The sequence below is a fragment of the Camponotus floridanus genome, unplaced genomic scaffold (assembly GCF_003227725.1).
Source record: "Camponotus floridanus strain SB8 unplaced genomic scaffold, Cflo_v7.5 scaffold77, whole genome shotgun sequence".
Taxonomy (NCBI): domain Eukaryota; kingdom Metazoa; phylum Arthropoda; class Insecta; order Hymenoptera; family Formicidae; genus Camponotus; species Camponotus floridanus.
This window is the reverse complement of record NW_020229846.1, coordinates 547,268-568,248: the sequence shown is the minus strand read 5'-3', so window position 1 is coordinate 568,248 and position 20,981 is coordinate 547,268. Positions and strand designations below refer to the sequence as shown.

Below are 20,981 nucleotides of genomic sequence, written 5' to 3'. Positions count from 1 at the left end.
CAATGAGAATGGAAATTACAATATATAATTTTTTTATATTTAATACATTCACATTGTTATAATTAGCTTTAAAGATCCCAGCTAACAAGACAACGTCAAAATGACGTGAAAAATACGTAATTTTGATGACGATAACGTCATGTGACTTAAATGGTACGTTATTTTGACGTGATTTTAAATACTAAAATAGTACGTCATTACTGTTACATCGAAAAGACGTAACATTAACGTCGAATATATAAATGTATTTTGTATGCCCAAATAATGACATGGCATTGTTCGCGCGTTATATATTTTAATGATAATTTTAATTTCTAAGTTATTATAAGCTATTATAAACTATTATAAAAACAATTAACAAAAAACTATAGTCATTTAAATTATAGTCATTTTGACGTAATTTGATGTAAAATTGACGTCAAAACTAATTTTGCTACCTTGGTGCTGCGCGGCAAGAATAACACGGTAACCAATCAACATACCGCTTTTTGATAAGAGCTTTTAATAAGGGCATGGTTTATTAGCTACCGCGTCACTTCTTGCAGTGCTGCAAGCGGCAAGCGTTTCCGTTTTCCGTATCCCGTGCAGGCAGAAACCACATGTATCATGTGCTTGAAGTTATTTTTTAGTAAATTTAAGTAAGAGAGCAGAAGTTTAAATTGTGCTAAAGTTTAAGTTTGTACATTAGTAAAGTGTATTTCAACATCAATAAGGTAAGATAAAAATATATTTTTGTATTATTTTGTATAGATATACGTATGAATTAAACATGTGAGGTTATATTGTGAAACAGAGATTATAAATTCTTTACAATATCTACATTTATAACTCATTAAAAAAAATTTAATTAATATTGTAAAATGCAGTCTTTATAATTGTTGATACATAGATGGCATTCGTAGGAGTAGAATTTTGTACAGAAGCAGATGATGATGGAAGTTTGGCTACTGTTCTCTCACAGTAGCTTACACCACGAAAACAAGAAGTACTTTGGCCACCTGTTAAAACACAGGACAATTTTAATAAATTATTAAAAAAGAAGGAAACACCGACGGAAAACTGGCAAATGTATAAAATAAAAAAAGTTCTTTTTACAACTGGTAAGAACAATATAACATTCTGTTTAAAAATTATAGGTTATAAAATTCTTGATTTCTTATATATTTTCAGACAATTTTGAAAAAGCAAAAAAAAAGTTGCAAAAATATGAATGGACATCTGATATCGCGACAGATGACAATGAAAATATTATTGGAAAAAGGAATAGAACAAAACCAAAAAAGTATATAACAACATCATCTGAATCTTCTAATGAAGAATTGACATCACATGCAACTATCAATAAAAAGATACCTCCTAGGCCTCCTCAAATTGTGAAGAATACTTTATATAATAAATTCAATATAGTTAAAGCAGTGAGTGCACATTCATCATCATTATCTCATTGTCAGACACATTTCAAAGAAACATCTACTCCCGTAAATCTCATTGAGGAAGTAACAACAAATACAGAAAAAGAGCTCGAAAATGGTAATACATCACTTTTCCTACATAAACATTTACATACGCATACACACACACACACACACACATACACAATCGTATTTCATAATTTATTTATTTTATTTATTTACAGAAAGTGTTTCAAACGTTATAAATAATACCACAGTTCTTTTGAAAGCACTTGTTTTCGTTAAGCAACAGAATCGACAAATAATACATCAAAACGAAGAAATTCTTAAAATATTAAAAAATAAGGAACGTTCTCAGGGCCCAAATTTTCAAGAGCCAAATTTACCTGTACAACTACCATTGAAAAATTTTGAAGAAGTGACTCTTCTTCATGATCATATAAATGACAACGAGAATTTTTCTGAATTGGTATGCTTTTCAAGTGTTTTTAAAATATAAGTGTCTTTATAAAGATTACATAAATAATTATATTTGTAGATATCATATTTGTCAACATTAGGAGGCCATGATGTTACTTCGAAAACAAACGCTATTTTAAGAAAGATTCTTACTAATGAAGTGGCATCTCACTACAGTTTTCTTGGTAGCAAAAACCAAAAGAAAGCATTTCCAACAATAAATTTGAATAGAGCAGTAATTAGTAAGTTTCTTTTACTTTCTTATTTTGCTTTTTAATTTTTTTATTACAGTTTTATTATTTAACATTTTAATTTAAGGAGCAGTTCAAATTGCAATACCACAAACATCAGAAGATGATGTAACTGTTTGCATTAAAAACTGGTTGAAACCTTCCCCTCAACGTCTTACATTGGAGTTAAAAAAACAAAATAATCAGTAAAGAAACATTCTTTATTCGTGCAATTACGCTAATAATTTTCTTTTTTATTTGTTATTATTTTATTATATAATTTTTTTATATAATTATTTTATTTTTATCATTATGTCTGCATATAATACGTGCAATCGTAAAAGTAAAAAATTTGTTACTAACAGACATTTATATCGAAAGGCAGAAAAAGAAGTTAATGAAATTATTTTACATTTAAATTCAAACACTAAAAGTAAAATGCGGGAAGAAATAGTAGCAGAAACATTAAAAGAATCATTCACGCAATTTGATAATCTTCCTACATGTAAATCTCCAATCATGGTTAACTATACTGACATAGATTTATCGACAAGTGATGTTGACAGTTATTGTTTTAATACATCTTCTGATTGTATTGAAGAAATAAGTAATGATACAGAATCTATGCAAAATACACATACAATACAAGAATCTAACAACTGTAGTTCAATTGTAGATGCTATAAGAATGTGGGCATTGACAAACTCGAATGTTTCTCATGCATCAATTAGTTCATTACTTCGTATCTTACATTCATTTCATCCAGAACTGCCTCTTGATGTTAGAACGCTTTTAAAGACTTCGTCATTGAAATTTAATATCAAAGAATTGAAAAATGGACAATTCATTTATCTTGGCATTGAAAATGCGTTAAAGACACATCTTTTTAAAAACTCTAATTTTTCGGAAAATATTATTAAACTTATTATTAATGTAGATGGACTCTGCTTATTTAAAAGTTCTAGTATAAATTTGTGGCCAATTTTAGGAATGGTGCAAAATTCTGTTCGGAAACCATTTGTGATTGGAATTTTTTGTGGAATATCGAAATCACAACCATTATCTGATTTCTTGGATGATTTTATAATTGAATTGTCGCATTTGCTTACTAATGGCTTTCAATTAGAAAAACATCAAGTAGAAAAACATCAAGTAGAAAAACATCAATTAGAAAAACATCAAGTAGAAAAACATTATAAAGTACAGATTTATTCATTTGTTTGCGATGTCCCTGCGCGATCGTATTTGAAATGTGTAAAATCACACGGCGATTACTTTTCTTGTGAAAAATGTATTGTGCGTGGTGATTATTATGTAAAGAAAGTAAAATGAAAATTCTCGAACAAGACAACTATGAAAGGAAAGGTAATACTAAAAAATGTAGACGAAAAGCTAAGAACAGATGAATCATTTCGATGTAAACGTGATGAAGAGCATCATTTAAGCGATACACCTTTATTAAAATTAAATATTGGACTTGTTACTTGCTTTCCAATAGATTATATGCATAATGTATGCTTAGGGGTAACTCGCAAACTTTTAACTTGTTGGATGAGTGGAGATTTACATGTACGATTATCAAGTCGCGAAATAAATACCATTTCTGAAAAAATGGTTGCATTAAAAAAATATTTTCCGCAAGAAATAAATAGAAAACCTAGGCCACTAAGTGAAATTGCGCGTTTTAAGGCTACTGAATTTTGTTCTTTTTTATTATATTTAGGGCCAGTTGTGCTTGCAGAAACTTTAAATGTTTCATTTTACGAACATTTTCTACTTTTTCATTTCTCTATAGTTATTTTGTGTTCTGACAAACACATATCAAATCACGGTTGTGAATTAGTTTCTAAAATGCTGAAGACTTTTGTAAAACATTGTGAACATTTATACAATCCTGAATTTATGGTATACTACTGATACTACTGATATAATGTTCACTCTCTCATACATTTACCAACTGATGTAAAAAAATACGGACAACTTGATAACTTTTCTGCTTTTCCCTTCAAAAATTTTCTAGGACAGTTATCGCGACTTGTAAAATCTCCTAAAGAACTATTAGTACAACTTTGTAATAGAATTGCAGAATATGATTTATTGGGAGACAAAAAAAATAATACACAAATATATCCTACATTAGAAAGAGAACATTGCGTTGGACCAATACTAAATATATTAACATCATTTCTGCCCAGTACAAAAAAGTTAATTTTAAAGATTTTATATTAAAAATTTATTCACATTCTAAAGCTGACTGTTATTGCCTCATTAAATCAAATGTTGTTCAAATACATAATTTTATTAAATTAAAACATGAAGGAACTATCGTAGTAGGAAAAATGTTTACTAAATATAGTTCATTATATAACTATCCATTTCATTCACAAGAATTAAATATTTTTGTTGTTGAACAACTATCTGATTTAAAAATATGGCAATTAAATGATATAGATACTAAGTGTTTAGTTTTTCCTTATAAAAAGAAATATGTTTCTTTTCCTTTATTACATACAAATCATTATTAGAAATCATTTCTATTTTATAGTTAAAAAACTATGTTTTAATTTTGTAAAACAAATAATATATTTACTATTGTGTATTTCTTTTGTATGAATAATATAAAATATATTGAAACAAAATATATATTGTGTTTTCATTTATTTCATCAAACTGACGTTAATAAAACGTTTAAAAAACGTTCCTAAGATGTCTAAAAAACGTCATTTTTACGTAACTTGTCGACGTCATATGACGTTGCAAAAATGACGTCAATAGACTGTGACATAATGACGTTATAGGTATGTCGAAATGACGTCCAATTCATGTTACTAATAACGTTTGCGGGCTGAAAAATGCACGTCATTTTGACGTCACCTTGTTAGCTGGGATATTTTAAAATTAATGTATCTCTTTCTTATGTGTTAATAATAAATTTATCAGATTATATAGTATCTATGCTAAAATAATATATAAATGACTGAAAAAAATTTATTTTCTATAATTTTTTTATTATTATTTTTGTAATCAAATTTTTGATATTCTGTGTATATATAAAATAAATCAGAATGTATAAATAGAATATTAAAATTAATGACATTGTCTTTCTAAAAAGTATATTTATGGATGAGTTATCAAGGAGAATCTGTATATAAATTTCCGAATATAAGAAAAGATGATGTTACGTTCATAACTGAATCCACTAAAATGCTTGAATTAAAAGGGAAACATATTATAGATATTGCTTGCAATAAAACAGATTTTCTCATCCTTACTGATGATGGAAAAGTAAATATTTTATGTGAAATCTAACAATAATATTTATATCATTATAATAATTTATGATTATTTCAGATATATAGTTGATTTGTGTACCTTGATTCAATACAGGTATCATCTTCTTCAGAGTCAGAATCAGAATCAAAATCAAAGTCAGACTTTTCCTCAGAAACACAAATTATTGAGTATATATAGGAAGAAAAATTTGATAAAAATAAGATATATTAACATTATCGGCGATTTAATTACAACGAATATACTTTGGTTAGTTTAGTTCTTGTTGATATACAAGAATATTTTGTTATATCCTAATTAGATAGTTATCTACTAATCTTTTTAATTTATAGGTACGTAGGATTGAAATTTGATCAAATCAATGAACATCTTGAAAAATTAACAAATAATAACAAACGTAGAATAAAGTGAGCTTCCGTACTACTTTCTCATCAATCCAGATATGTAAAAGCTTCGAGAAACGCATATACAATATGAATTGTAATGTAAGCGAATTATATCATTTTTATTAATCATGGCATATGATTACGTTTCATGTAACAAATTAATATCATGTGTGCACAGACATCTTCATTTGGAATTACATAAAATATCTTGCAAAATAGATCTGATATATTGAACACAAGTAATTATGGAAATGGGATGTTACTTCCTTTACATAGCATTGGGTTTTCATAATATTTTTAATATGATATTCATCAAAGATTATCAGAATAATATATACCTTCTCATAATTGTATTCTTATGGCTTTTCTTGCACATTTTCAGACTCTTTCTCATAAATTATGCATGTGAAAGAGTTAGCATCAAGGTATGAAAGGAAGCATTTATTTGAATTTTATTTTTAACAATTTTTAGTTTATTAAACATATATATTATTGTTCAGGATTTGCTATGTAATTCAAATTAAAAATTCACTCCGGTCATACTGGCGCCATCCGTTCACACTCGATCGAACTCGAAAGTATGTAATGCCGTCCTTGTTTCGCGAAATCAGCCAGAATCCGCGTGATCACGGATGATTACATGGTCCTGGCCAATCGGGAGATCCGAAAATCACGCGATGTAACGTGCCTAAATCGGATAGGCTAAAATTTGATCACCCGACTCGCGATCGAATCTTTATCTTCCGGAAGAAAGCCTCTCTCGGTGTGAGTTGTCGAAATTCCTTTGCAGTGAAAAAAGAGTCATCTAATTGCCAGTTTGAATCAGTGAGAACGCGAGCACATAAAACCGATACATTGTTGGACGTAGTAGTGCCAAGTATCGATTCGAAATTCCGTTCAAATCATAGTGTCGGTTCGAAGTCCCGTTCGAATCATTCAGTGCCGTCACAAACTGCAAGTTTAATCGCGAGTGCCGGAACACAATTGAGTACCTCCACTCTCGTAAGCAGGAGGAGCCTCGGCCTCCGCTCTTTCGTGTGCTCATAAATCGCGCTGTCTCGCTTGCTCTAGCGAACCGTTTGATAGTGCGGTCTCGCTCGCTCTCGCGAACCGTCGTATAGTGCGCTCTCGCTCAATCTCGCGTGCAGCCGATAAAGCGCTGTTTCGCTTACTCTCGCGAACCGTTTGATAGTGCGGTCTCGCTCGCTCTCGCGAACCGTCGTATAGTGCGGTCTCGCTCGCTCTCGCTCGTCGCTGTATCGAGCGATCTCGATTACTCCAGCGCGCCGTTCGATTAACTCATAATCCTCGCAATCGCTTTTGTGAACGCTACGAACATTTTGTTGAACAGTGGAAAATCTTGTTCGAAACATTGTAATAAAGTGAAAGTAACTCTCTCGTGGAAGCTACTTTGTCAAATTCGCAGAAGCAAGCTCACATTCTTTCATCCCATCACTCATCCTCCGCTAAGTCACGTGTCCTCCCAGCTCGCGATACCCACTCGGGTGTGTACCGGCATTAAGCGAGCAACTTCAAAGTTGCAATCCAGAACAATTATACACCCATACAGCACAAACTGTTTCAAAATTGTTTCAGAAATGTTTCAGAAATATTTCAACCTTTCATGTGTTGAACATTATCTTCTGCAATAATTTTGCAAGATTTCTGCAATATGTCTTTTGAATGTTTGAAAAAGAATTATCTCTGAAACCTTTCTTAAGAAACAATTTTGAAAACTTTCAGTTGAGTTATCTCAGAAATTTTCCATCTGAAATAATTTTGAAAACTGTCAATTGATTTATCTCTGAAATCTTTCATATGAAATAATTTAGAAATTTTTTATTTACATGCTTTTTTAGTTAAAATCTTGGAAATAGGAATCCTACTATATGTGAATTCAGCTTAATTAATTTTTAATGTCAATTTATAATGAGTAAATATAAATTATATATTATAAATATAAAAGTATATTAAAAGTATATTTTTATATACATAAATATTAATATAATTATATATATATAATATATAATAATTTATATATTATATACTGTGTATGTGTTAGATTGGGATACGATAAATTTTATAACATTTATTATAAAATAGTTATGAGAGTAAAATGAAAAATTGAATAATTTGATTAAAGAAAATAAGGTATGTGAAATATTCATATAAATCTGATATAATGATAATAAATCACAATTAGCCATCATTTTCGACGAACTTATACATTTTCTATTAACGCACTCAATATGTATGTGCTTCAAGGACTGCATTTACTTTGGACGCATTTCTTTTTAAAGAAGGAGGAAGACGAAGAAGAAGAATAAGTAAAGCGCGTAAGCGTCTAAAGCGACGCGACGCAGCCACTGGTAATAATGTAGCTCATATATCACGAAGTGTGGCCATATTCGAAACGCGAACAACACGCGCGACCGTAAGGGATGCGCAGAGCTCAAACGAACGCGCAACGTTTTCGCTTACTGCGCATCTCCATACGGTCGTATCGTGTTGCTCGCCTCTCGAATCTAGCCATATTGATATCACGTGATATCATGTGGATCATGCTTCCATGCGGATCGTTTGCTTTCGCTGCTTTTGGCTGAAAAGAACAATTATTCTGCGTTTTTCTTCAGATTAAGACATTGCGTGAAGAGTTAGAATTGAAGTAAATAAAAAGGTAATAATATTGTGTTTTTACTTATCACGTAAGTAAAAATATTCTGCGTTTTTCTTCAGATTAAGACATCGCGTGGAGAGTTAGAATTGAAGTAAATAAAAAGGTAATAAATAATATTGTTTTTACTTATCACGTAAGTAAAAATATTATCAAAACATAATTTGTAAAACTTTACTTAACCTCAACAACGTGTTTGTGTGATTCAACGCTTTAAAACATTTATGTCTATATATATATATATATATATATATATATATATATATATATAATAATTTATAATATATAAAACAAAAGATCTTCAATTTCTGTAATAAACATTAAAAAAGATATTAATTCATAAAATAATTATGGATAGAAAACGCAAAAGGTATTCGTCACTTTCCAAAAGGCATTTTCGTAGGTTAAGGGGGGGGTATGCTATTTAAAATTTTTTTTTGGCATTTTTTTTTTATTTTTTTAAATGAATGCGCAACATCTCAAGAATATTCAGTCAAAATTTCAAGTCGATCGGAGCAAAAGTAAAGAAGTTATGAACGCTTGAAGGACCGTTGTTCCGAGCCGTATTTCTCTACCCGCTCGACCGGTGTGCGGCGCGCTGACGTGGCACTCTATTGTATTCATTCCTAATCCCTAAATTCCTTTATTGCTGAAAGCATCTTTTCAGGTAGCCTTGTGAGCATTGAAAACATGGTATATACATCAGTTGCTCGCTGTATGTCGTGTTGAACGGTAGAAAGTGAGTCGAAAAATTTGACTGTTATCGTTCGAGTTCGTTGAATTTTCGGGCATTTTGAACTGTGTTTGTGTTTGAACTGTTACTGAGTGTATTTGTTATTATTAAAGATGCCTCGAAAAGTGACTAGAGATGATCGTAAATACGGCAAAAAGTATTTGAACCGAGCAAAAAAAATAATACCGCCACAAAAGCGTAAAAACGATGAAGTAACAGCTGGCAGCTCGTCGTCGAAAAAAATTAAAAATCGTCCCGCTATTGAAATAGAAGCTATAAAGTTCTGGAAGCCATGATGCCCATTTATGAGGACTTGAGCAGGGACGCACTGTTGCAGCGATGTCTTGGAGGTTTTACACAAAACAATAACGAAAGCCTCAATCAGCTAATATGGAAAATCTCTCCAAAGGCATACAGTGGAACCTCTACAACCGTACAAATTGCAGCTAATGTGGCTGCTTGCACTTTTAATGAAGGTTCTATTGCCCTGTTGGCCTTCATGGAAGAGATGCACATCGGTACAGGCCCTAGTTCTCATGAATGGGCGCGACAAGTTGACGATTTGCGAATTACTAGAGGAGGCGAGAAGGCGGCTCACGACAGTAAAGAAGGGAGAGTTTCGCGGAGACAAACACAAAAAGATGCTCTGGATCTTCTGGATGAAAGCGCCTTGCTGTATGGACCTGGTATCGACGATTCTGTGTGAGTATAAAAGAACTATCGACTTTTATTTCGGGATTTTTAGTGTGCAAAAGTTTAAAGTGTTTTTCTCGAACTTGCCTTTTCCGAAGTCCGTGATCACGATAACTCAAAATCTACTCGATCAATCGTTCTAAAACTTGGCACACTGCTTCGTAACAATATTTACCAGGTATTCCTGGGAGCTTTTTTTGATTTGTTAAAAATTGTTAATTTTACAAAAACAAATAACTCGATTTTTTGCACCAAAAATCAGAATTTTGGCTTCAAAGTGCCACTAAAAATTAAAAAATCAAAAAAAAAAAAATTCCCCCCAGCGTTACCTCGAAAAACATTTCCTTTAACGAATGCATTTTTATTTTTTGGTTTCAGATGATTCTACTACGAGTTATGATGATCACCGCCAAACCACTTTTTTTAGGAGCGCCTTCGGAAATTCGTTGTCACTCGCGTATTTTTCGATATTTTTCGATGAAAATTTAGCAAGCTACTCTTCAAATGTTGTATTATTACATGGAAATTGAATAAATAAAGTAACATTATCTGTTTCGCCAAAAAAAATTCGTAAAAACATGCCTTTTTTCCATCGAAATTAGCATACCCCCCCCTTAATTGCAAACAATACTGCTTTTGATCTTATAAATACATTAGGTAATACATCTAATCTTATAAACAGTGATAGTTCAAATGATTCTATTGATAACAATATTGATAACAATATAGATTCCAAAGAAATGAAAAGTTCAGATGAATTAATCCAACGTAATGAAAGCTTAGAAGAATCAATAGATGCAATTCAAAAAAGTTCTAGCAGTAGCATCGAATCATTACATGAATTAATGGATAATAATATCGATTTACATTCTTATGATGAATTATTAGAAGAAAGCGATAGTGAAGAAAGTACAGATTCTGCTGACGAAAACATAAAATATAATTTAGAAAATATTGAAGTCGATGAAATTGCAAAGAATCATGGAGAAAATCAATTTTTACGAGATATATCTTCTTGGGCTATTAAATTTAATATCTTTCACACTTCACTGTCAGCCCTTTTATTTATATTACGAAAATATATTCATTATCCAATTCCTAAAGATCCTCGAACCTTACTGAAAACACCAAGGCATACAGCAATTCTTAAAATGGGTACTGGAGAATACTGTTATTTTGGTTTGGAAAATGCCTTAAAAGATATGTTAGATGAATATGCGAATAAAGTTAGATACCAACCTAATAGTCTTAATATATTGATAAATATTGACGGTTTACCAATTTTCAAATCAAGTAATTCTTCTTTGTGGCTAATTTTATGTTCGGATACTATTTTAAAGTCGGTTTTTATTGTTGGAGCATATTTTGGTCAAACAAAACCAGAAAATCATAATAATTTTTTGAGAAGATTTGTTGATGAAGCAATTTTATTAATAAATAATGGACTTGTACATAATGAAATACGTGTAGCCATCAATTTACATGGTTTAATTTGTGATGCTCCTGCCAAGGCATTTGTTCTAGCTGTAAAAAATCATACTGGGTATAATAGCTGTACGCAATGCACAATTAGAGGCGATTACATAAATGGAAGCGTATGTTTTCCAGCAACAAATTTAAACAATGCTTTAAGAACTGATCAAGATTTTGAAAGTAATAAGTACGATGATTATCAAACCGGAGATACGATTTTAAAGCAAATTCCGAATTTTGGGTTAGTGTCAAGCGTACCGCTTGACTATATGCATCTTGTATGTTTGGGCGTTGTGAAAAAATTAATATTACTTTGGATAAAAGGTCCTCGTTCCATACGATTATCTCAACAATTACTTAATCAGATTTCAGGAGCTTTATTAAACTTACAAACCAGTGTACCTAATGATTTCGTTCGACGTCCAAGATCATTAAAAGATGTAAAGTTGTGGAAAGCCACGGAATTTCGGCAGTTCCTTCTTTATACGGGCCCAGTTGTATTAAAAGACGTGGTATCCAAAGACATTTACGTAAACTTTATAACTTTACATATTGCTATTACAATTCTTGCAAGTCCCGTTCTTTCAAAGGATAATGTTATCTGGGCCCAAAAGTTATTAGAGTATTTTCTAACATGTTTTAAAAAAATTTATGGAGCTGAATATATGTCTCACAATTTACACAATTTATTACACATTTGTCCAAATGTACAAAAATACGGGCCTGTTGATAAATTTAGTGCTTTCAGATTCGAAAATTACATGTTACACATAAAAAAATTAATTCGAAAGAATGAAAAACCTCTTCAACAATTGTCAAGAAAGTATGCTGAAATTAAAAACGTCAATTTGCCTATTAAGAAACTTCAAAATAATCATCAAATGTATTTTGAGAAACCTCACAAGAATGGACCTCTTATTACTGGATATAACTTTCACTCTCAATATAAAGTATTGCACAATAGTTCATATTCGATTCATGCTAACAGTAGAAATAACAATTGTATTCTATTTGAAAATGGAACTATAGTATCTGTTCTAAATTTAGTCCAATGTGAAGATAACAAAAAATATATAATTGGAAAAAAACTAAAAGTAGTAAAAAATTTATATTCAGACCCTATATATCCTTGTGCATCAGAAGTATTGGGTATACAAATTATGAGTGAAAACACTCCTATAAATATATGACTTTGTGAAAAAATTCAGAGTAAAATGTGGAAAATGCCTTATAACTCAGATAAAAAGCAGATTGTTGTTTTCCCCATTATACATACATAAATTATCATCACACAGAAATTGTTATCACAGATAGTTAATTTGTTTATATGCATAATTAAAACAAAATAATTATATAATATATTTATAAATACTGAATTTAATCACAATAATAATTAAATATGTTTTTTTGACAACTTCAGTTACAAAATAAGCTTGTGAAAATGTCTACTTAAATATTTCATTATATTTATATTTTTGTCGATACAATATTTTTTCTCAATAAACACTAATAATAAGCAAAAGTCGATTCATATTATATGTGACGAATATCCATAACAAATCGACAACGTCGTGTAAATATAGCATACAATTGACGGTTCGTAACGTTGCTACTCATATTATAAATGGATATATATATATATATATATATATATATATATATATGTATTTCGCGATATTTTTTTATATTATAGTACACTACACGAAATGCAACAATTCGCCATTGTTGAGTTTGAAGATGGCTTACAATTAGTGCCCAGCACTTGGATGTTAGATAATGAGAAAGAATGTTTTTGGCCACCTTATACTAATTTATCAAAAATGAATCGAGCCATTTCAAATTGTGAAGCTGTCTCCGACAATTGGCAAACTCTTAAAATAATACGTGTATTTGGAACTGCAAGTAAGTAAGAAATAATTATGTATTATCAAAGACACGCAGAGGTATTTTTATGTAACATTAATTATGATTTGTAATATTCTAGGTTCATATGAAAGTGGAATAGAAAAGGTAAAATTAGTAGAGCAATTCTCAGATATCGATAATTGTACTGACAGTGAGACGTCGAAAAAATCAAGAAAAAAACATGCGAAGAAAAGATTCAATATCGACAGTGATGATGAAATTGATAGTAATGATGAAACTTTGTCATCGTTACCTCCACCACCAAAAATACCAACACTTCCAAATAAATATCCAACAAAATGCTCCAAAAGTCAACCTTCCAATGGATGTAATAACACATCCAAGATTTTGAAAGATAGTTCTAATTCTGCAAATAAAGAGAAATTTTCGCCACGTAATATATTACCTACCTCATCAAAGATTTGTCAACAAACTAATCCAACGGATTTCATGGAAAATTCTTCTCCATTGTCTAACAATTCAGATTTAGTCAGAAAAATACAACTCTTCATGTCAAATTATGCAACAGATAACGGTAATGTGTTATTTATAACTTAGATTGGTTATAAATTATTTGGTTTACATACATGTTTTATTTGTCATGCAATAATTTGGCTTTAATACCCATACGGCACAGAAATATTGCAGCAACATTGCAGAAATATTTCTTTGCAAGATTGCAACATTGCAGAAATGTTGCAAAATATTGCTGCAACGTTGCTGCAATATTGCAGCAACGGTAAAATGTCCGCTTGTAGAAATATTGCAATGCAATATTGCAGCAATGTTACGGTGCAACGTATTTGTAATATTAAAACGCGTTTTGCTACAAATGCAGACACCGTTTTAAATTTAATAAATAAACTTTGAAAATATAAAAAGCCGTGTTTCAGAAAGATAGGAAAAAATGCCTTTAAAAAAACATCTATTAGTGTTTTTATTAGATGTTTCTTAAATATTTATCTCAATAATATTACATATAATTATTTTACATACATTCGACATCAGAATATTTTAATATGTGCAATAAATTAATTATTTTCTATTATTTTCTATTTTCAATTAAGAAAAATCTGTTTAATATTCTGAAATCCAATAAAGGATCCAGATTATTAAACAAATTATTTGTTTAATAATCTAGATCCCTCATTAGGATTAAGTAAATCAAGTCAGTTTATCGCCAGAAATTAAACTGACACAAGAAATATAATTACTACATTAATCCTTTGTGACCTTATATCCATCTTAAATGAATTCGAATACGAGTTGGTTAAATTGGGTGTCACCGCGTAGCGGCAAGTAAAGAAACACATGTTATACATTTTCGCTATGTTAAAACGTTGCTACAACATTGCCAAAGTAATATTACAAAATAATGTCTCTGCATTAGTGCAGCAACATTACACTGCAGTGAGTAATATTGTAACATTGCAGCAACGTTGCAGCAAGCTTCTGTGCTATATGGATATTTATTCATGTTATTGAGGTTGCAGAATTGAAGAAAGAATTGTTACGGAGAACAAACCAAATATTTGTAAAATTAGAAAGTTTTGACGACAAATTACACAATATACAAGAAAAAATTGATGGCGTTGGTCAAGGCATTAACGATAACATATGTGATTTTATGGAGATCGTTTCATTGCCGTTACAAAATCACGATGACGTTAAAGCATTGGAAAATAATCTTAAAGAGAAAGAATGTTTTTCAAAAATGGTAGGAGAATGATTTTTTCATTAAAGTAACTTTTTAACGTAATTTTTTCTAATATTAAATGTAAACGCTTATTCATCTAAATATCTGGAGATATTGGAATTTGTGTAAAATATGCGAGTATGCACGTGCGAGTGTGTGTGTGTGTGTGTGTGTGTGTGTGTATATACAAATAAGAAAAGTCTGCTTTTTTTAATAATAAAAAATATTTTGAGCTTTAAAAATTATTTTAAAAAACCATTTTTTGAAATTTACACTTAATTTAACTGTTTTCTTAGGTTATCTTCATGACAAATTTAGGTGGCAAAGATTTTCACGACCTGACCGTAACTATATTAAAGCGTGTATGCAGCAATTCCCTTTCGACTTTGTATACTTGGAATGGAACAAAAGTCAAACAATCTTTTAAGGATTTGCTTTTAACAAGATGTATTATGAGTAAGCATGATTTTTACTTATTTAATTTCTTTTTTATTTTTTAAGAAATTATGCACCTTTCATGCGCACTTTCGATGCGCGAAGTCTCATCTGAGAAACAAGTAAATTCGGAAATGGATATCACATTTCTACTAACATAGCGGGAAGGGAAAGAGGCCAGCACTGATTGGATATAATATATAATTCTAATATCGGGGGTGTAGTCTTATCTGCATTTTAAATAACCGAGACGGATGCGCGTTAAAAGTTCGCGGGAAAGATGCATAGAATCTCTCAATATTTTATTTTGCAATGTTCATTATCTAATAATTACGAACATAATGCTTGTGAATATTGCAAACGTCTATCAAAAAGAAATACAGTTTAAATAATATTTTATAATATTTTTATTTCAGAATGTATACGTTCTAAATTCAATTGCACAGAAAAAGAAGTAGCAGATGTTATTTCGAAGTGGTTGATTCAGGGAAAATTAAGAAAGGATAGAGAAGAGTAAATATAATCAAAAAGTAAAATAAAGAGAGATAGTTCTTGCTATTTAGATAATTCTTGTTATAAATCTGATTAAAATTTAATAACTCTACTTAACATTCGCTATCAGTATCCTTCAGAGAGAACGTTTGTTTATGTATTTTGTCACTTGTTAGTGACTTAATTAAAAATTTAATTAACATTTCGAAAAAATAATTTATGTATTTTTAAAAATATGAATCAATATTTTATCAGTTAAAAGAATATTGCGTTTGTAAATTTACAAAATATGTATATACAAAAAATACATTTATAATACTTTCATTTATTATATCACTATATTTGCAGAGAAAAATTGAAACGTATTTCTAAAGAAAATGTGGATCCCTCATGCGTGCAATGTAACGATGAAGATGCGAGCACGAATTCTGACAATGAATAAGAATTAGATATTAATGCAATTAAGATATTAATTAGATATTAATGCAATGCAATTTAATATATGTAATTTAATATACGTATTATTCTATTGTACTTTATATATATTTTACTTATGCAATTCAAGTGCAATTTAATACATACTTTTACTCTTAATACATACTTTTTTTACTTATTTTATTTAATATTAATATAATATATATGCTACAATTTAATAAATAATGTTCTAATATATATATGTATATGTATTATATATATATATATATATATATATATATATATATGTGCTGTAGTAAAATGCTATTATTCCAAACATATTTTTACGAATTATTTAATATTTCCATTTCTTATTCTAAAATTGATTAGTTATATGATATATTAAACTAATTGTAAAAGAGGCAAACTATTTAAATAGCTGAAAAAAATGTAAAGAAAAAATATATAATTCTAAACATTTTAAATATATCGAATCTTCACAAAAAACATACTTCCAAAACTTTACTAAAATTTTTCAAAATTAATTATGGATTTAATTTGTTTTGGAAATAATCCAAAACAAGTTAAGTCCATAATTAATTTTGAAAAACTCAAGTTAAGTTTTGAAAATATGGTTTTTGTGAAGATTCGATTAATATTTCTAAAATCATTCTGAAATAGTTTTGAAACGTTTCAAAGACTTTGAAGATTTTGAGAGATTTTGAAATTATTTTAGGAATATTTTAGAAATATTTTAAATGTAAGAAACGCGGACATTTTAACGTCTCAGAGCTATCTCAGAGATGTTGCAGAAACATTTTGAAACATTTCAGAAATATTTCAACTTTTTCAATGCAATATTTCTGAGCTATTTCTGAAACAATTTGTGCTGTATGGGCATATACACATACATACATATATATATATATATATATATATATATATATAATTTAATATTAAAATACTTACGTTAATTTTATTTTATATATTCAAATTTGAGGCAAATGCAACAGGAAATTTTATAAGTAAATTATTATATTCTGATTGCGATTATGAAATTCGTGGAAATGTAAGTTTTAAAATTTAATGTATTATGTTATTATAAAAGTATAAACTTTAATTAAGTTTAAATTCATAAGAACAAATATATTAATATATTAGATACAAATATATTAGAATATATATACATATATAATTTATTGTATTAATATGGATTCTACAATTTTTACTTATGATTCAATCACCAATCAAATTCTACGGATTTGGACTCTTTCAATTTGGTTTCAAATTTCTTCAAAGTGTATATTATAATAATATAATTATTCGTTATAATTAGCTGAAATCCATAATAAATATAAAAAAGTAACTATTCTGATTTTTTTTATAGGTTGTTACATCTGTTGTCACCGTTTTAATCATATTACTACAAACTTACACAAATAACTACATACATTTAAAAAAAAAATTATAAAGTATATAATGTGCAAAAATAATATAATTGAAAAATTAAAGTGATCAGTCAGTCAAATAAGTCGAAACGTCCGCACACATCTTCAACATCTTTATATATTATAACTATCTTGCTTAAAGCTTGTAATTATGATTTATTAATATATATTTTGATTAACATTTCTACACTATTGATTTTTTAGCTCTCTACGCCTGACTGATCACTTTAATTTTTGAATTTACAGAGAGCTTTATTATTATTTTTGTTAATATAATTGACTTTCGGTACATAATACTCACCATATAATATCTTATAAAGTTTACTAAAATGTACCATTTCCAAAATGTACCATTTACTATATAATATTTGTAAGTAATAAACTTACATGATACTATATTTCTGACAATTATACAAAGTCATTTGACTAAGAAAGCGTGAATATATAATTATCGAATTTTCAGGCCTCAAAGAAAATTTTCTCAAAAGCAAAACCGTATAAATAAATTATTGTATATATATATATATATATATATATATATATATATATACATACGTACATATATATGTACGTATGTGTAATTTAGATAATTACATGATATTTATTGAACAGTTAAATCTATGCTAAATTATTTTTTTTAAATGATGTTAATATTTTTCATTTAATGGATTATTGAAAAAATTATATTCGACCAAACTAGCCAGAAATTTCCTTTATTTAATACGACGTTTCGATCATATGGTTGTGGTCCTTATCAAGTATATACTGGAAGGATTTAAAATACATTAAATACAACAAAGTACAACGCTTGTCAATATCCTTTTACAAATATTAACAAATCAAAGTGGTTTGTTAACATCAGTAGCAGAGACATACCAGACGTGGTGTCCGATTTTTTGAGCTTGGGTGATAACTTTGCCTTGCCATTAAAACAAGATGAGCGAATCGATCGCACGAATTATGTGTTGGATGTCATTAAGAACTTTGAAGCGAAGAGTAACATTCTGCCTACTGACACCATCGAAACAACTAGGATTTCAGTGGCTAACATCCTTCAAAGATTTCTTTTCACAAAAAAACACATTAATCATCCAGATAGATGCATTCTCGATTCGTTCGCTGTTTCTAAAAAATTCATACGCGATAATAATGTGGCGGACACTCACGTGTGCCCGAAAAAGAAAAGTCATAAAAGTAAAAGTTACAGCACGTAAATCTCGAGTTTACAAGGGCGAACCCGAACGTGTTGAAAACAATAAGATTTTCACACATATGCCGGGCATTCCTAGCCTTTCCGTAGACGACAGATTCTCACCCTTTCCGCCTAGGCATTCGGCTGCCTACATGCGACGCGACCGGACGGGCGGCACCCGCGATGAGTAATCCCCCGCGATTAGGAATAAGCACTCGTTTGTATGTAAAATAAACTGTACATATCCTCTGTAGTGATTCTTACTCCATTTCCACGCACCACCACCTCAATTGGACCCCGACGTGATCGCTTGGGTAAAGAGGTGAACGTGGGAATTAGTGAAATTTTCGCGAAGACGGAAGTGCGTGTGCACGCGAAAATGTCGCTCCCGGAAAGGAACGTAACCCTTGACGCCAGTGCCGAAAACGAAACGATCAACATTATAAGCCAAAATAATTTGCGCATCCCGCAATTCTGGCCGCAAAAAGTCGCTTTGTGGTTTCGACTGTTAGAAGCGCAGTTCGCATCCGCGCGTATCACGAAGGACGACACGAAGTTCAATGTGGTCATCGCGAACCTCGGCGAGAAATATATCGAGCAAGTAGAAGATGTAGTGATGGACCCGCCGGCAGTCGAAAAATACGAACACCTTAAGAAGGAAGTCATCAAGCGGTTGACCGAATCAGACAGTTCGCGCGTGCGGAAGTTATTGGAGAGCGAAGAAATCGGCGATCGGACACCTTCGCAATTTTTCCGCGACCTCAGGAAACTCACGACCCCGTCAATACCTGATGATTTCGTCATAACGCTGTGGAAGACTCGTTTGCCGGCAAGCACCCAGCGGGTATTGGCAGCTTCCGCGGATACTGACGTTACCGCCATCGTCGAAATGGCTGACCGGATCCACGAAATCAAACCGGAACAAGAACGGATTACAGCGGTAGCGAAGGACGCGATTTCGACCGAGATGCAAGTCGCGTTTGCGCAGCTAACATTGAAGATCGACGCGATCGAGAAAGCGCAGCGGCGTTTTCTTTCGCGGACGCGGGGACGCGACCGATCCCGCAGTAAATTCCGCGACCGGAGGGCCCTGACGCAAGGGGGAAGTGAATTAGAGGGAATATGCTGGTATCATCAGAAGTTCCAGAACAACGCAACGAAGTGCCGACCCCCGTGTCAGTGGAAGGCGGAAAACGAGGAGAGTCGTTCGTGAACGCGGCACTCGACGACGATTCTAGATCCCGCCGCATTTTCGTGACCGATAGAAAGACTAAGATTTCTTTCCTCGTTGACACGGGCGCTGATGTGTGCGTGTATCCTCGCAATAGGTTGCGAAATACGAAGAAATGCGAATACGAACTTTTCGCAGCTAACGGTACGCCAATAGCGACATACGGAACAACCGCGGTGGATTTGGATTTCTCCCTTCGCCGAAGTTTCAAATGGCGATTCGTGATCGCGGACGTGAGTACACCTATTATCGGCGTAGACTTCCTGAGCCATTATGGATTGCTCGTTGACCCGCGAAACAAACGTTTAATCGATTCGATCACGAGTCTGTCGACGATCGGGCACGCGGCTAGCGCTCAAGTTGTCACGGTGAAGACGGTTTTCGGGAAGTCGGCGTATCATCAGCTTTTGAGTGAATACCCTGAACTCACTCGACCGCCTGTGTTCCGAGGGGAGACGATAAAACATAACGTGAAACATTACATTAAAACAACGCCAGGACCGCCAGTTTATAGTAAACCTCGCCGGCTCGCCCCCGATCGATTCAAGGAAGTCAAGGCCGAATTCGACCTCATGATCGAACAAGGAGTCATTCGACCTTCGAAGAGTCCGTGGGCATCCCCATTGCACGTCGTACCGAAGAAAGACGGCAGCTTACGACCTTGTGGAGACTATCGTGCACTCAATGCCCGCACCATTCCCGACCGGTATTCCCCGCCGCACATTGAAGATTTCGCGCAGCGCCTGCATGGAAAAAGGATTTTCTCCAAGGTTGATTTGGTGAGAGCATATCATCAGATCCCGGTAGCGCCCGAGGA

At 31.5% G+C, this 20,981-nt stretch overlaps 3 protein-coding genes across 4 annotated transcripts; all 3 read left to right on the top strand.

The window, feature by feature from the left end:
* The first annotated feature begins 1,066 nt into the window (after positions 1-1,066).
* On the top strand, positions 1,067-2,332 carry LOC105259393. Its single transcript, XM_025414115.1, has 5 exons — positions 1,067-1,100; positions 1,171-1,530; positions 1,637-1,881; positions 1,951-2,113; positions 2,190-2,332. Exons 1-5 carry the CDS (start codon positions 1,067-1,069, stop codon positions 2,309-2,311), a joined length of 924 nt encoding a protein of 307 aa, XP_025269900.1. The 3' UTR covers positions 2,312-2,332.
* Positions 2,333-6,351: 4,019 nt separating this feature from the next.
* LOC112639597 lies at positions 6,352-10,439 on the top strand. 2 transcript variants are annotated; one of them, XM_025414134.1, is made up of 5 exons: positions 6,352-7,283; positions 8,044-8,147; positions 9,120-9,191; positions 9,299-9,887; positions 10,257-10,439. In XM_025414134.1, exons 4-5 carry the CDS (start codon positions 9,478-9,480, stop codon positions 10,258-10,260), a joined length of 414 nt encoding a protein of 137 aa, XP_025269919.1. In that variant the 5' UTR covers positions 6,352-7,283; positions 8,044-8,147; positions 9,120-9,191; positions 9,299-9,477; the 3' UTR covers positions 10,261-10,439. The 2 variants fall into 2 exon arrangements, with proteins under 2 accessions (XP_025269919.1, XP_025269920.1); XM_025414135.1 differs by lacking the exons at positions 8,044-8,147; positions 9,120-9,191.
* Positions 10,440-13,057: 2,618 nt separating this feature from the next.
* Positions 13,058-14,741, top strand: LOC112639585. Its single transcript, XM_025414114.1, has 3 exons — positions 13,058-13,253; positions 13,336-13,791; positions 14,647-14,741. The coding sequence occupies exons 1-3, from the start codon at positions 13,058-13,060 to the stop codon at positions 14,739-14,741; spliced, it is 747 nt and encodes a 248-aa protein (XP_025269899.1).
* Positions 14,742-20,981: the final 6,240 nt, after the last annotated feature.

Bases quoted from the DNA above. Each gene is read 5' to 3' on its own strand.
- LOC112639585 (XM_025414114.1), top strand. From the start codon at position 13,058: ATGCAACAATTCGCCATTGTTGAGTTTGAAGATGGCTTACAATTAGTG. The intron at 13,254-13,335 runs GTAAGTAAGAAA...GTAATATTCTAG, and splicing joins ACGTGTATTTGGAACTGCAA to GTTCATATGAAAGTGGAATA. The intron at 13,792-14,646 runs GTAATGTGTTAT...TCTCTGCATTAG, and splicing joins AAATTATGCAACAGATAACG to TGCAGCAACATTACACTGCA.
- LOC105259393 (XM_025414115.1), top strand. From the start codon at position 1,067: ATGTATAAAATAAAAAAAGTTCTTTTTACAACTG. The intron at 1,882-1,950 runs GTATGCTTTTCA...TTATATTTGTAG, and splicing joins ACGAGAATTTTTCTGAATTG to ATATCATATTTGTCAACATT. The intron at 2,114-2,189 runs GTAAGTTTCTTT...TTTTAATTTAAG, and splicing joins TTTGAATAGAGCAGTAATTA to GAGCAGTTCAAATTGCAATA.
- LOC112639597 (XM_025414135.1), top strand. From the start codon at position 9,478: ATGATGCCCATTTATGAGGACTTGAGCAGGGACGCACTGTTGCAGCGA.